Source organism: Sus scrofa, chromosome 1 (assembly GCF_054392235.1).
Source record: "Sus scrofa isolate SSC_HxYL_T2T_F1_AM1 chromosome 1, Sscrofa_HxYL_maternal_Yorkshire_Landrace_v2.0, whole genome shotgun sequence".
In the NCBI taxonomy this organism is placed as follows: Eukaryota; Metazoa; Chordata; class Mammalia; order Artiodactyla; family Suidae; genus Sus; species Sus scrofa.
The window spans coordinates 14,910,445-14,926,486 of NC_139383.1; the positions used below are offsets into that span (position 1 = coordinate 14,910,445).

The window sequence follows — 16,042 nt, forward strand, 5'->3', positions numbered from 1 at the left end:
TGTCGGGCAGTCACCCTGCTGCACGGACAGCGTTTCTGTTCTCAATAAACTCTTCTTTCTTTTCACTCCATTTGAGTCTGGAGATTCTTCTTCCCTGCGTGCACACACCAAGAAAATATCCAGGTTGGCAACACAGAAACTTCTCTCTTCCCGCCACGTTGTCCCCACGACAGGTAATCAGGCATCGTGTCACGTTGAGTCTACCTCCTACCATCTCCTGATCTCACCCACAGCTCTCCAGCCAAAGTGCCACTCCTATATGAATATAGGCCATTACCAGGTCTTGCTAGATTATTATTATAACATGTTAGCTGATGTCCTCGCAACCTCTGAATCCTCTAGAAGCAGTCCTCTTGATGAATTAGTGTTTTAGATAGAACCCCTCCCCCCCTCAACTTTATCATATATAAAATGAGGCCTAACTCATTTTCCTAATTCCAATGACACAGGGTGTCTAACTCTGGTTCTGGATACCTGTTGGGATTTCAGAGTGTGACTTTCCAAAAATTACACAAAACTATGTTCATTTTGGGGAGCTGGAGGTCAGCCAGAAGATTAATGATATATATATATTTTTTTTTTCTTTTATTTTTAGGGTTCCACCCATGGCATATAGAAGTCCGCAGGCTAGGGGTTGAGTTGGAGCTTTATCTGCAGGCCTCTGCCACCACCACAGCAACGCCAAATCCAAGCCGTGTCTGCCACCTACACCAGAGCTCACAGCAACGCTGGATCCTTAACCCACTGAGTGAGGCCAGGAAAGGAACCCACATCTTCATGGATACTAATCACGTTTGTAACCTGATGAGCTGCAACAGGAACTCCGATATTCTAACTAAAGGGGCTCTCAAACCAAAAAGGTTGATAATCACTGATAGAGATTTTTTTTTTTTCTTTTTACAGCTGCACCTGCATCACATGAAAGTTTTTGGGCTAGGGGTTGAATAGGAGCTTCAGCTGAGCCTACGCCACAGCCACAGCCACATGGGATCCAAGTCACAGCTTGCAGCAATGCTGGATCCTTAACCCACTGAGAGAGGCAAGGGATCAAACCTGCATCCTCACGGATACTAGGTTGGGTTCTTACCCCACTGAGCCACAACCGGAATTCCGTTGATAGAAATTTTGTGCACTGACACAATCCCAGAAATATTCCAGTCCCAGGAGGCTCTGTGGATGTGGTCGAAAAGGATGGTTAAGTCGTTAAAAGTGCAAGTAAAATAAATGTGTGATGAACATCACAGCAGTAAAAAGCAAAGTGAGGTGAAATTACAGAAAGAAAAATCCATGGCATTTAATTAGATTACATTTTATTTAGATAAATGAATATTTGCCCCCCCAAACAGAACTAGGAATGAAATATTGTCTTAAACAAACGAAACTGTGAAGCTCGAACCTTCCCCTGAAAACTAAAATTTCCAGCCCTTGACTATCTGTAGTCCCAAACATCAAAGGAAAATACCAGAACAGAGGATCTCCGTAACCCAGAGAGGCGGCAACTTACGTGTCCCATCAGCAAAAGGACCTGAGGGGAAACATTTTATATTCCTTAAGGAATGGCAAAGAGTTTACAAGTCTTGCATTGCTTCTATTGTACATGGCTCCAAGGTAATGCCAAAAATAGCAAAATGTAGGCACTTGCTCCAACTTCTGCAGCGTACATTTGATTACCATATACTGTACAAATTAACAGCAGCTTTAGAATTATAATACAGAATTGTACTTCGTGCTACTGTTAACAGCATCTCCTCTCGTTAATAAAACAATGTTGCTTAACAGACACAGGCACAGCGCTGGTACAGAAGAAATCCAGGGCACATCTAGAGAGCAGTCAGGAAGCAATGACCACTGCAAAACCAACTGTGATGGCCAGAATGCCCTGACCACCTGTGTTCAGAAGAGACCAAATACAAAAGGATGACGTGGTAGGATGGAATTTAACTGCCCCCAAATGTTTACCTCGAACCACACAAATCTTTCATCTGTTCAAAATAGCACAATTTTCTTCTTGTCCTCGTAGTCAATATTTGGAAGTATATTGAAGTCCTTAACCATGGCTATCATCTCCAATATTTAGCTGACCTTGAAAAACTGACACCAGCACTTGGATGTTTTTTAAAGTCTCAAGTTGGCAAAAGAAACAAACATCTTTAGATCAGAGTAGTTTTAAATTTGGGGATTGTAAAGGTTAGTCGTTAAGCACTATTATATGGGAGAATCACTCCTAAAAAGATATTATCTGTGTTTCAACTATAAGGCCATATGCTGTTATCCTGAGGGGTCTTGTTAATACAGACAATTTTTTTTTTCTTTTTTGGCCATCCTGCGGCATATGGAGTTCCCCAAGCCAGGAATCAGATCTAAACTGCAGTTAGGACCTACGCTGCAGCTATGGCAATGAAATATGACCACCCCCTTTTTTTATTGTAGTCAGATTTGTTGGTTTAAGAGAAACTGCTTTCCAGTTTTAACAGCAAACTGTCTTTCTGCTAAAAGATTATTCTAATTTTTCTAAGATGTTATGCTTTAAAATAATTGAATTGGCAGTTGGAATTTAAGTTCTCAAACTGGAGTAGTGAGCATTAGCCAAATTTAAGAAGCATATATACCAGGCCAGTTCTACTGGTGAAAAAGGAACTTTGCTGTAGGTAGGGGGCTATTCTTTGTGTGGCAATTGTCTGACAGCATCCTTTATGATGCATATCCTCAAAATCCTTTGCATTTGCATGTGCATAAATCATGTGGACCCTTTAAAAATGTTTCCAAGATTACTTGTTAGACAAGGCATTTTTACTACTAAGCCTCTTAAAAATTTCTTTCTAGAGACATTTGCCCTTAACAGAGATGAACAAAGAAAAGTGATTTTTTCAGGAAGGCACCACCAGATGGTAGCATTGTACCAGTACCCTCAATCTGAAAAGCCTCCCGCATGTATTTCAGAGGATGCCTCTGGGCCTAAGACATCCCCTGAATGCCAGCTCAAGCCGGTGTAGAGTGGTGACATCAGGTAGAGACTGCATTAGAAAGTTCTAGCTTCTCTGCTTTTAGAAAGCACTAAACATGAATCCCAGGCTTCCTATTATCTAATAAATCCAGCAAATCTATGTGAAGCAAATATTTTATTTAAATCAGTTGTCAAATCACAATTTCTCCAAATGAACATAATGCTACATTGTTCATAAAAGCGTGGGCACAAATATGGCACAGACACAATCCAGCATCCACCAAAATACCATTTGTAGAGAACCTGACTCATTTCATGCTGTGTGTGAATGTGGTCCAGCATATAAGATAGACTCGAAAACAGTCAATTCTTTTCTTGATAACATGAAAAACATTTCACTACATTGCCTCAAAATGAAGCACACTCATCTGTCCAAACAACCATAACAATTAGGAGGAAGACTTCAATTTAATCTGCTACTGAAAAAACTTCCTTCCAGTGGGGGCTAGAAAAACAATTTCCTAGGAACAATGGAACATTCTGTATGCACTCCCCCCACCCCAAAACACTTATTTTATGGCGTACGGTCCATCATAGGAAAGTGACCAATTTCAGAGCGATATTATAAACACGGACCTAATCCTTCGTGAATTTTAAAAATAGGAAGGGTAGCTTCTGATCAGGAATGTTATTTCTAAGAAGCTCTGTGTTCACAGGTTGTAACTGACACAGAAAGCTTCCTGAAACTTCACCGTGGCTGCATGCCCCGTCGTGTACTATGCGATACAAAAGGAATGCACTATACTGTCCATTTCCTTAAACATCAAGAGAAAAAAAATATACAATAGATACACAAGGAGGGTTACTTAAAACATACATATAAATACATAAAGAAGGATACTCCAGTTTGAGAAGCAGAACTAGGTATTGCCAACTCCAGTTCCAGGCTAATTGAGGACCTTAAATCAGAGACATTATAAAGTACCGAGGGGAAACTCGAGGGCGGTGTTGGAAAGAGGGAATGTTAACTGGCTATCGCTCCCGATGACGCCTCAGGATTGTCGGGGGGCCTTTAGCAAGGAGAGCAGTTGCTGGGCAGGGGCTTCGGTTCTCCAAGTTCTGAAAGATGGGTCTTGAGTCTCGTCAGCAGCGTTCGTTTTCTTCTACGTGTCTTCACATTCTGGTCTTGCGAATACACAAGGGTAACTGCGGAAGGAAGTCAGAATCCCAAGTCAGTAAAATCTCCTTCTCTTCCCACATTTAGTCAACAACGGGAGAGTTGTGAACATGGGCTGCAGCCTGTGCAGACCCTAAAACCAGTTTAACTCTGTGAGGCGAGGGGGGTGCACAGTACAATGTGCTTTGCTACCTAAACATACCCACTGCCAGGCTCATCACAAGCACTGGAATTTTTTCTTTCTTTTTTTTTTTTTTTTTTGTCTTTTTAGGGCCACACCTGCAGCATATGGAAGGTCCCAGGCTAGGAGTCGAATTGGAGCTACAGCTGCCGGCCTGCACCACAGCCACAGCAACGCCAGATCTGTGCCACGTCTGCGACCTACACCACAGCTCACGGCAACACTGGATCCTTTAACTCATTGAGCGAGGCCAGGGATCAAACCCACGTCCTCATGGATACTAGTCCGGTTCATTAACGCTGAACCACAAGGGGAACTCCTGGAATTTTTTTTTTTAAAGCTTGTTACTGCTGCTGGAAGAAGTCCATTTTTCCCCCATAGAGCTATAAGCTAAATTTCAAGCAGTAGCATACAAACCTATTTTGGACTTCTAGTTATTAAAAAAATTCAATAAGCTAGCTGGTGTGGTGCTGAGTGAGCAAAACACATTTCTTATGTCTTTGAGCCAAACACACACACAAACCCCATGCTCGATCGCAGACACACAGGGGCCCCGTTATTTTCTTCGAAAGCAGTCACACTGGGGGTAAAATGAAGTCATTACTTTTAATGATAAGACTGAAGAGCAGGTGGGAAGTTCCTGTTGTGGCTCAGCAATAATGAGCCTGACTACTATCCACGAGGATTCGGGCTCGATCCCTGGCCTTGATCATTGGGTTAAAGATCCAGCATTGCCGTGGGCTGTGGTGTAGGTCACGGATACAGCTTGGATCTGGCATTGCTGTGGCTGTAGTGTAGGCTGGCAGCTGTAGCTCCGGTTCAACGGAAGAGCAGGTCAATGAGCAAAAGGAAATTAACCTGGATCTCCTAGTCTGACTGAAGGTTATTTTATTTCCTCAGAAGGTTCTGCATAAAGCCATCATTCGTGGAATGCCTGCTTCCCTCGAACAAATCTGCCATCAGACGGCAGAAAAGAGGGGAAAAGAACTTTAGAAGAAAAGGAAGTTACTTACATGATGTTTTAGGATTCTGTGGGTTCAGGTTTTGCCGGTTCCTTCTCTTTGTTCTGTGTCTCCTCCTGTGTTTGTGTTCTGATCTCTTTTTCTGACTCGCTCTGCACTTTTTCTTCCTGAAATTCTACTTCCTGGCCATCTCCCTTCTCTTGCAGTCTGGGTCCATGCGTATCTGGGGACTCTTTGCTTGAGCCTCCCGAGGCCTCAGCATCTTCTAGGGCTGAAGTTTGGCTGCTGGGATCATCAGTAGCATCACCTTTTTCACCTTCTTGGGATTCAAACTTCTCTGTTCTTTCTCCAAGCCGGGCACCACCATCATCTTCTGGCACAGACTCTGTCTCTCTCTTTCCCTCCGATGGGAGATTTACTTCTTCAAGCTGCTGGTCGTTTACGCTGGAACTTTCTACCTGAGTGGCCACCACCTTCTCTGATGCTTCGGTCACATCTTTGGAAATATCTGGATGCATGTGTTCCCTAGTGCTCAGCCCAGACTCCTCTTTGGCTGCAATTGTTTGTGTTTCATCCGGTGTGGAGGCTTCAAATTGGCTTTCTTCTTTTTCAATTTTCTGCCCTGCTTCCTGGCTGTCAGTTTTCATCAGTGGAGCCTGGGTCTGGAAATCAGTGGCCGTGTCTTCGGTGCTTCCCAACCGGTCCACAACTGTCTGAATTACGTTCTGCACGAGTCTGCAGCTCTCAGTCTCAAGTTTCAAAATCTCATTTTCAGCCTTTAAATCTTCCTCTCTTGTTTCACTCGCTCTGCCTTCCCAAAGATCAACCTGCTCTTCGCCTGCATCTGACTCCCGTTTCTGTGATGTGGTTTTATCTCCTTCCAGGTCGGCGCTGATGCCTTTTTCAGGAGTAACAGCTGCTATCACCGGCACTGATTCTGCCTGAGACTCAGTCCCTGTAGGCACCACATCTTCACCCCGCTGAGCAGGAGCATCTTCCTCTTTTTCTGAGGATTTTTCTTCTGGTACGAAATGTGCACCTGCAGATTCCAGCGTTTCAGCTGCTTCTAAAATCTTGATAGCTTCTCCTAAGACCTTCTCCTCCACTGCTGCTGCTGTTAGAGCTAAAGATGCCTCAGCACTTTGAACATGAATTTCTGTGCATGTGGCTTCCTTGTGAACGAGCAAAGCACTTTCTTCAAAACTGACAACTTCCTTTTCCCCGTCTATGTCGGTTACGTGAACTGCCTGAACCAGCTGCTGACTGAGCTCTTCACCTACGGTAACAGGTGGTTTGAGCTCAAGTTTCTCTTTCTTCACTTGGGTGGGCTCTGCTTCCATTTCCTCCCTTTCCACTTGAACTACCACCTCTTGCTCCACTGGGGCTGGAAGAGACTTGGTAGGACTGTGGAGTTCCATAGTATCATCCCTTTGAAATTCAGCTTTTTGGGTAACTTCATCCTCGAGGGAAACTTCAGTTATCTTTTTTGGACCGATGGTGATTTCCGTGTCCGCAGACATGGCAAGTCCTTCGACCAGTGGTTCTTCTCTGGCCTCCTCATCGGCACATTGGCTGCCCTCTTGAACCCCCTCAGTCTTTGAAAGGATGGGTACAGACTCCATGGTTACTTCTTTCTCCGTATGTTCCAGAATCTCTTCCACTTCTGCACCCTTTTCTTCCTGGCATTGAAAATGGGAAGGTGCTGGAGGCATCTCTTTGAGGGCAGGAACGGCCTCGCCTTCTGTGACCTGGGATGTGGGACCAGATGCAACCGCAGCATCTTCGTGGATTTCCATGATTTTGTCCTGCTGGATTAGAGTTGGAGCTTCAAACTCTGCTACTGGGGTGCTTCCATTGGTCTCACTGTCTGTGAGGGTTTCAGCTGAGTCAGGAGCCATGGCCTGTCCTGGCACAGTCTCTGATTTTACCCCAGCTGCAGTTTCAGCTTGACAAGTGGTTGTAAGCTCACGGGACTCTGCGCTCTCTGTGCCTGGAGGAACTGGTTCCGAGCTTTCTGGGGTGGCCTGGACAATCTCCTTCCCTTGTGGCTCGGGTTTAGTTTCTTGTACGAGTGCTTCTGACGCTCTGTCCGTCACTTCCTTCAGATCGAGTGCGTGAGACTCCTCTTCTGCTTCTTCCAGCTTCTCCAGGATTCTTGCTTGTCCTTCCTGGGTGGTCTGGATGGTGCTGTCCAGCTCTCTGGTGTCGGGCAGCTGTGATTCTTCTCTCACTTTTTCTGCAACCGCCCGCAGCACCTCTTGGGTCCGCCTCTCCTGGTCTTCCACGTCTGGCTCGCCGCCCTCTACCTCCTGAACCGGGGTCGCCTCCTCCGTGGTGTCTGGCGACTCAGTCAGCTGGGAAACAGCGGAGACCATGTCTGTGGTCTCCTCCGCTCCAGAGGCTTCCGTGGCTTCCTCCGCAGGAAGCGCCTCCGACGTTTCTGCAGCTGTCACCGCTTCGGAGGCTGGTTCCACTTCACTGACCATTGTGTCCTCGCCAGCCTCCCCGCTCTCTGGCAGCGTTTTGGCGACGGGTGGGGTTTCCTCCGTGCCGACTTCACTTTCAAGCATCTCCCCAGTGGATGGTTTGGCTTCGTCGTCTTCTGGTTCAAGAGGTTCGGTCACGGAAGCAGAGATCCAAGAAGGCGCCCTTTCCTCTGCGCTGCTCATGGCCCTTGTTCCCTCCACGACAGTCACGGTCACCGTGTGAACCAGGCTCCGACTGAGCTCCTCTGACACATCCACAGCCACCTTTTGCTCAGGCCCCTCCTCGCTCTTCTGGGCTTGCTGCGCCTCGGTTTTCTCCCTTTCCACGGCATCGTACTCGGCTAGAGGTACCACGGCCGGGACGTCAGAATCGTCCTCGTTGACCTCCGATGGCCCTGTATCCTCGGTCGCGGCTTGTTCTTGTTTCCCGTCGGACCTTTTCTTCCTTCGCCCGGGAATAAACTTCCTGATTGAAACCCAAGACTCTTCTTTTCCCGGCTCAGCATCTGATGCTGAATGTTCTACACCAGAGCCAGCTACAGAGTCTTCGCCTTTCTCTTCCATTTTTGACTTCGATTTTTTTCTTGCGGTGACTAATCGTTTAAAGGACTCCCAGGTGGAGACGCCCTCCCCTTCGGTGGGGCTGCCCGCCTGCTCGGGTGAGGAGCTTCCGGGCGCCTGATCGTGGTCTTGGGAACCAGCAGGGGGCGCCTCTGAGCCCGTGTCCTTCTCTCTCCCGGCTTCCTCAGGCTTTTGGCTGTCACCTCCAGGGGGTCTCGGCCCCCCTTCCTCATCGGAAGAGGATGCTTTTCTTGCTCTTTTCTTGGATGACCCCACACAAATTAAAGCTTCCCAGGACACGGAGGTGTCAACCTTGCGCTTGGGCTCTTCGGGCTTCGGCTCCTCTCCGTTTCCTTTCGCCTCTTCCTGCATTTCGGAGGCTGCGCTCTCCGTGGAAGACAGGGTGGCGCTCTTGACCTTGTCCAATTCGTCCTCCTTATCACTTTCAGAAAGCCTTCTCACCCGTTTCTTGGGCGTCACCATCTTTTTGAAAGATGCCCAGGGGGTCACACCTTCCCTCTTTTTCTCTCCATCAGAAGTGGTCCCTTCCTCTGTCTCCGCGTCCTGGGGGGCCTCGGCTACGCCTTTCTCCAGACACGTGATCTCCTCCGGTTCTTCCGGGGACGAGGCCGAGCTCTCACCCTTCGCTTCGTCGGGGCTGTCGGGAGACTCTGCAGAGGCTGGATGCTGCTCCCCGGACTCGTCATCTCCTCCTCCTCTTTTCCCTTTCTGTTTCTTTCCAGAAAGCTTTTTTAAGCCAGTGCTTGTGAACAGTTTTTTTAAAGGGCTTCCTTGCACCTTAATTCTCTCCTGCGAGGACAGCACCTCCGCCTCGGTTACAACGCCCTCGGGGGGTGTGGGCGGCGCTTTCCCCGCGGCGGCCGGGGCCCCTGCGGCGGCAGCATCTTCCTCCGCCTCCAGCAGCTCCTCCGCGGGCTCGTCTGCCTCCGGCAGGTCAGCACTGGTGTCCGTGGGTTTTTCAGGTGACGCGGCCTCTCCTGGTTCTTCTTCCTCGGCTTTTGGCTCCTCGGCGTCCCTCTCTACCGTGCTCACGTGGACTTCCGCGACGATCTCTACTTTGTCATCAAATATTTCTGTTGCTAAAGGGGCGGGCTTCTCTGCGGGAGGCGCCTGGACTTGCTCTTCCGGGGGCAGCTCCACTTTCTCATACTCCGCCGACAGCCTGGCCTCCGGGGCGCTCTCGGTGGCCTCCGCCGGGGGTGGCAGCTCGGAGGGCTCTTGGGTCGTCTCCGTTTCTTCTGCATCTGCTTTTTCTGGCTCTTGTTCCTTTTTCTTCTCGGAAGCCTCCAGCTCGTCCTCCCTCGGCTTCCTGAAACTGGTCTTTTTGCGCCAGCCGGCCCAGCCTTGGGTGAAGAATTTTTTGAAGGGCGATGCGGTTTCGCTGGCCACTGGACTGGTGGGAGAGTCCGGAGATTTGGTGGGTTCCTTCTCTTGCTTTTCTTCTCCGTCTTCTTTGCCTTCCTCGGCGGCTTGGACAGACTGGGAGATCTCCGTGCGACTCTGCTCCCGTCTGGGCGTCTCTTCGGGTTTCTCGGTGGACTGTTTCAGTTCACTTTCCTTGGGGGTCGCGTCCCCCATCTCCTGGCCGGGCTCCGGGTGGTCCCCAGCGCCGTCGGACTCTCCTGCCCCTTCTCCTTCATCCTTCTTGACGGTGAGGAGCTGCACCGTGTCAGACTTCTCGGTCTTATCCTTTTTCACGGTGAATTTGAAGCCGACAAACTTAAACACCTTCTTAAAGCCCACGTCGTTGGCCTGGGGCTCCGCGGCCTGTGTCAGCTCATCCAAACTGCTCTCTGATGCTGGGAGCTGCTCGACCACCTCAGGCATTTCCTCCTGCCCATCCTTGGCGTTGTCTTGAACCACCGCTGAGCTAGCAGCCATCTCCTTGTCTGACTCTTTTTCACTCACATCTTCAGACTCTCTTTGTCCAACTATTAACAGAGAGAGAGAGGTGGAAGACAGAAAGGGGGAAAAGGATTATTAATTCAAGGAATTAAATATTTAAAAAACCACAGCCAATGAATACTTTCTTGCACATCAGACAATCCCCAAATCAGGTAAGGGTCTTACCACTCTGCAAATCTCAATAGATTGGGCAGCTTTCAAATGACCTTTAAAAATTCAGGAGTTCCCACTGTGGCTTAGTGGTAACAAAATCAACTAGTATCCATGAGGACTCCGGTTGGATCCCTGGTCCCGCTCGGTGGGTTAAGGATCCTGTGTTGCCTCAAGCTGTGGTGTAGGTCGCGGATGTGGCTTGGATCCTGCGTTGCTGTGGCTGTGGTGTAGGCTGGCAGCTAGAGCTCAAATTTGACCCCTAGCCTGAGAACCTCCATATGCTGGGGGGGCAGCCCTAAGAAAAGACCAAAAAAAAAGAAAAAAGGAATCCATCAAGCTTCAGAGATCACTTCCACTTTATAGGAAATACAGGGTTGGAGAAATGAAGCTAAATCAGTACCTAGACAAATATAAGAGAAAAGCATTCTATGTAATATCTACCTGGTCTCTTCAACAAGTCCCAAGGGCCAGTGCTTCCTGGGGAAATTCTGGGCTGGGTCAGGGAAAATACAAAGACCATCTTATTGTGACAAAAGAGGGTGCTCCAGTGCTGCGGGGGTGGGGTGGGGGGGTGTGCATATCAAAAGGACACAGGAGCCAGCTTAAAAGGGCTCCTGCTGGCCAAGCTTTGAGGCATAAAAAAGAACAACGACAGAGATGGGTTATAATACATTGAATAAAAATAGAATCTATGAACCAAGAGTGACACTTCTAACACAACACTGTAAATCACCTATATTTCAATTTTTTAAAAAAGTGATACTAAAATAGTAAACAGGAGCAGGGAATATTTCCTTATGAAAAAAGGTATTCTCTTTCAAATTGAAGGTTCTACCGCATCAAGATTCATGTATTATTTACTGAGGACAAGAGTTAAGAAAAAACAGTTCTTTCTTTCATAGGCAGTTTTTCAGGCTCTTCCCAAGCCAAGGTAAATAGCTGTTCCGCCTTGAAAGCCCCATTATCTCTAAATGTATTTGTATCATTCATCAAACAATTCACTTAAATGAAATTCTAATAGAAGCAGGTTTTCTCTTGCAGTTAATTTGGGGAGGGGAAAGCTGTGTTTTAGTTCACTTCATCTGTAGGGCCAATTGAACCTGACTTTGTCACTTGCTTAGAAAAATAAAAATAATTTCTCATTATGTAAAATAAATGCCACACTGTTTCCTGGGCAGCCTGGTTACCCTTTTGAATGTGGGCATAACTGAATGCGTTTGGAACTAGCCATTTGGAAACAAACAAACAAAGACAGGAGGTAGAGGAAGTTTTTTACGGGCAAGACTTGGAAGCAAAGCACGTAAATTATTTGACTGGCTATAGCTTACGCAGTTGCCTTGTTTGGGAAAGCCTAGCTGGCTGTTTATCGATAGACTTAACAAAAATCACATTTACTAAGGTCATTCTAACAACTCAGTCAAGGATCAAGAGATGCTAAAACTGTGGGATGAGATTGCCAGCACACCTACAGGTTTAAAGCATCAGTACGCAGATGACTTCATTTCAAAAGGAACAGCTTCCTCCTCAATGGAGAAACCTGCCAGGTACCACCTTAACCAAGTGATCAGAAGTGACATCTCCAATAATGTGACAAAGCTGTCATCGCGCTTCCTGAGTGAGGGACTGAAAAGTTCCCTAAATCACCTACACAGGACTCTTGACAAAAATGTTTAACAGAATTGAATTGTGTGCAAACAGATAACAGTGCACACTGAAGAACAGTCTATAAAATAACTAGCCTGGTCTGATCTAGCAATGCCGCAAAGGACAAAAATCAAACAGAAGCACAAATGGGTTGTGTACAGGTAACTTTCAGTTTAAGGAGAGAGAATGGGGGGGTGGAGGGGAGAGGAGAGAGAATGTGGTAAAATATCAATAATGTTGAATTAGGTCAAGTGTATACAGCTGTTCATTATATTTTTCTGTAGGTTTGAACTTTTCAAATTGTTGGGGGTTAAAGAAGCAAGTCAATACGATTTAATCAAGGGCGAGATTCTATGCTAAATTAAAAAAAAAAAAAATTGAAGAAACAAAACAACCAGAGATGCCAGGAATGGTCCCGGGTTGCATATTCATGAGGGCAAACCAGCGCAATGACATTTTGGGGTCTTCTTGAAATGATTTATGATTTGAGATTAGATGAGATGAGATGAATTTTTACTGAGAAAAGTGGAATGAAATGAAAGGGTAGAATTTTTGGCTGAAGAAAAGCAGATTACCAAACAATACACCATGACCTTGTTTTGGTTTAAAAACCTCTCTCATTTGAATTTCTGATTTTCTAATTAGTATTGCTTTCTGTGATAAACAAAAAAATCAATTGAAAGTGACACACAAAAAGGCCCTAATAAAGTTCTAATAATATACTTAATGCCTATTGCAAAAAATGAACCTTAATAATTATACCCCATTTTCCCTACCAATGCTTAGAACATAGCAAGAAATATTTGCAAGAAATAGTTGGAGGAGTTCCCATCTTGGCTCAGCAGAAACAAATCTGACCAGTATCCATGAAGACACAGGTTCAATCCCTGGCCTTGCTCAGTGGGTTAAGGATCCAGTGTCACCGTAAGCTGTGGTATAGGTCGCAGACATGGCTCAGATCCCCAGTTGCTGTCGCTGTGGCTGTGGTGTAGACTGGCGGCTACAGCTCCAATTCAACCCCTAGCCTGGGAACCTCCATATCCCTTGAGTGTGGCCCTAAAAAAAAAAAAAAAAGGACAAAAAAGAGAGAAATACTTGGAAATACAGAAACAATATGTATCTCCAAATCCGTAAGTTCCTCCAGTTTATATAACCTTATTTCCACCTGAAAATAAGTTTATTCTTTATGTGAAATATTAGAAACCTGTGACTACAAATTTCCATTGTACACTGGGCTTCATTTTGAAACTGAAGCCTGGAAAGTTCACTGAAAAACTGTCCAAAGTACGACCCAAGGGAAGCCCAGAGCCTGCATGCAGAGCCTTGTTTGAACATGCCTTGTATCTTGCTCTGAGTTAGCCTAAAGTCCTTTTTCTCCAGCTTTCTCTAGTCTAACATCACCAGCTTTTTAATATTCGCAGGTAAAACCTGTGATCATCTGGGCCTCCGCTGCTACAGAGAGGCAGGAAGGATATGGAGGAGGTGTTCTGGCCCTACCCACGAGCTGCAGTGGCGGGCAGGACCTTGGTCTGGTGACAGTGCCATAGCTGTCTCTGTAAGAGTTTTGGCAATCAGCCACTTCTCCTTTTTTTCTAACTGAGGTCAACATCTACAATAGCATTTTAAAGAGATAAAAATACTGAGTTCCCATGGTGGTGCAGCAGGCTAAGGATCTGGTATTGCCAAAGCTTTGACCTGGGTCACAGCTGCGGCTCAGATTCAATCCCTGGCCTGGAAACTTCCATGTACCATGGGTGCCACCAAAAAAAAAAAAAAAAAAAAAAAGAAAAAAAAAGGGAAAAGGAAAGAAAAACAAAATTGACCTGAACACTTTAGATAGAGGAGATCTGAAGAAAAAGCAATTCTATTACTTCGAAGTACTCCTTCTTACAGGGTACTTTTCCCTTTTCCATTAAAAAAAAAAAAAATCACTTTAACAAATCTGGTTAATATGTGCATGCTGAAGTATTTAGGGCTGAAACATACTGATATCTGTAACTTACTTTGAAGTGCATAAAAACGACATAATACGCATGCACTCATGAATGGATGGGTGGTTGGTGGGACACGCGATATGGTAAAATGTTAATTATAGAATCTGAATAAATACACATATATAACATTCGCCACGGAATTCTTTCAACTTTTTCATATCTTAACTTTTTTTTCATAAATAAATTAATTTGGGGGAAAAACTCCCCAGGTGATTAAAAAAATAACTTGGCATTTCTTTTTTTTCCTTTTTTTTTTTTTTTTTTTTTTTTTTGGTTTTTGAGAGCCGCACCTGTGGCATATGGAAGTTCCCAGGCTAGGGGTCAAATCAGAGTTACAGCTTCCGGCCACAGCAATACCAGATCATCTGAGCCAAGTCTGTGACCTACAGCACAGCTCACGGCAATGCCGGATTCCTTAATCTGCTGAGCGAGGCCAGGGATCGAACCCTCAACCTCATGGTTCTTAGTCGGATTCGTTTCCATCATGTCACGATGGGAACTCCAAAAAAAAAAAAAAAAAGACTTTGAAATATACATTTGTGACCAACTTTAGACTTTCTAAACAATAAAGGAAAAGTTATGACCCACATTAACAGAGGCAAATATCCCAAGAGAAAGAAAAATCCAAACACATGTGATTAGATTTGTCCAGAATATTCAACCCTGATATTCCAGTTAGAGTTTTTTGGGGACACTCTCTCCCCATTATTTTTTATTTTTTCTCCCCATTATTTTTTTTAAAGTATCTTAAAAGTATGTATAAATCCTGAAATAAGAAGAAAATGCTACAAGTTTCCATTTGTTCCTATTTTAAACTAGCTTATATTGTTAAATCTAAACACTTCTTAAAGTGCATTTCTACGAACTACTTCATACAAGTTTTCCCAGTTATAAAGGCATACTCATGAGAGAACTTTCCATAAACACTTCTAATGCATGGCAATAGATGTGACCTTTTTTAAAAAAATGGTAGATGATATCATTGGAAATACACTAGAGAAAAAAGTCAAGCCCCAATAATAACTCTATTCAACTAAACTTTTACTAGTAATGCACACATATATAAATTAAATTTCCTGCCAGCAAGCCTGAAGTAAAAATACCCATAAATTAACTTCTCTAGAAACCACTAGAAAATGCAGAGACATTTTGCTAACATAGTGGGAGAAAGCAGGTGTTATACACGCTATTTTCTCTCCATGCTCCAAAATCTGTGCTTCGATGTGAAACACTTTTTAAAAACTCTGGGGTGACTGGAATGTTTACAGGCCAAACTCAGGAAACAAAGATGAGCAGCTGCCAACTGGCAGAACAAAATAGCCATTGATGGTTCTGCTACAGCTTAGCAATACTCAGATGACTGCTTTGTAGTGCTCTATGGCTGAACCCATTACCAAGAATTTAGGATCGCAGGAACATTTTAAATCCAAACCGGTCAGATGGTCTGCGGCCTCTTTCTGACCTACGTAATCCTTCGGAGCTGCTACTGTCACAACAATCTTCCGGAGGGGGCAGGGCTCTGCTGGCCGGGGTGGCACCTCTGTGCTTCGTGTCTAAGGCTGGACAAACCCCACTCCGCCCTGATCTCCACTTGCCTTCTGCACCAGCCGGACCTCTAAGAACCTTATGGAGAGGTCCTGCTTCCTAAAATACCCCTCTGACCCCATCAGGAAGCTAGTTGTCAAACATCCCTAATGGCTCCAGCACCTAAAGAACAGTCTTCTAAACGATCTAGCCTGGCAGTCAAGGCCATTTAAAAATGACATTCTAACTTATAAGCCAGTTTTGCACACTTAGGCTGTAGAGGTACGTAACTTGCCTCAAACCACGTGCGACCTTGTGGCTCCCGTCTCAGCTGGGAACAGGAGGCAGGGAAGCCCAGATTCTACTTCTCAGATTTCCCATCACCTGACTACGTGCTTTCGTGATGGGGCCCGCGTAGCAAGGGCCGCTTCATCCTGTTCTGCATTCCCGCCCCCTCCCCACCCGACCCCGTCCCCACCCCGTTTGCTCG

At 45.6% G+C, this 16,042-nt stretch overlaps 1 protein-coding gene across 3 annotated transcripts in view; it reads right to left on the bottom strand.

Moving 5' to 3' along the window:
* Positions 1–3,102: 3,102 nt before the first annotated feature.
* Positions 3,103–16,042, bottom strand: part of AKAP12 (A-kinase anchoring protein 12) — a 110,925-nt gene continuing 97,985 nt past the window's right edge. For all 3 annotated transcript variants that reach the window (XM_001927265.8, XM_085023798.1, XM_085023804.1), the window contains 2 exons: positions 5,316–10,263; positions 3,103–4,150 (listed from right to left, as the gene is read on the bottom strand). In XM_001927265.8, coding sequence (XP_001927300.6) covers positions 5,324–10,263 — 4,940 coding nt within the window. In that variant the 3' untranslated portion in view covers positions 3,103–4,150; positions 5,316–5,323. The remainder of the gene's footprint in view (positions 4,151–5,315; positions 10,264–16,042) is intronic.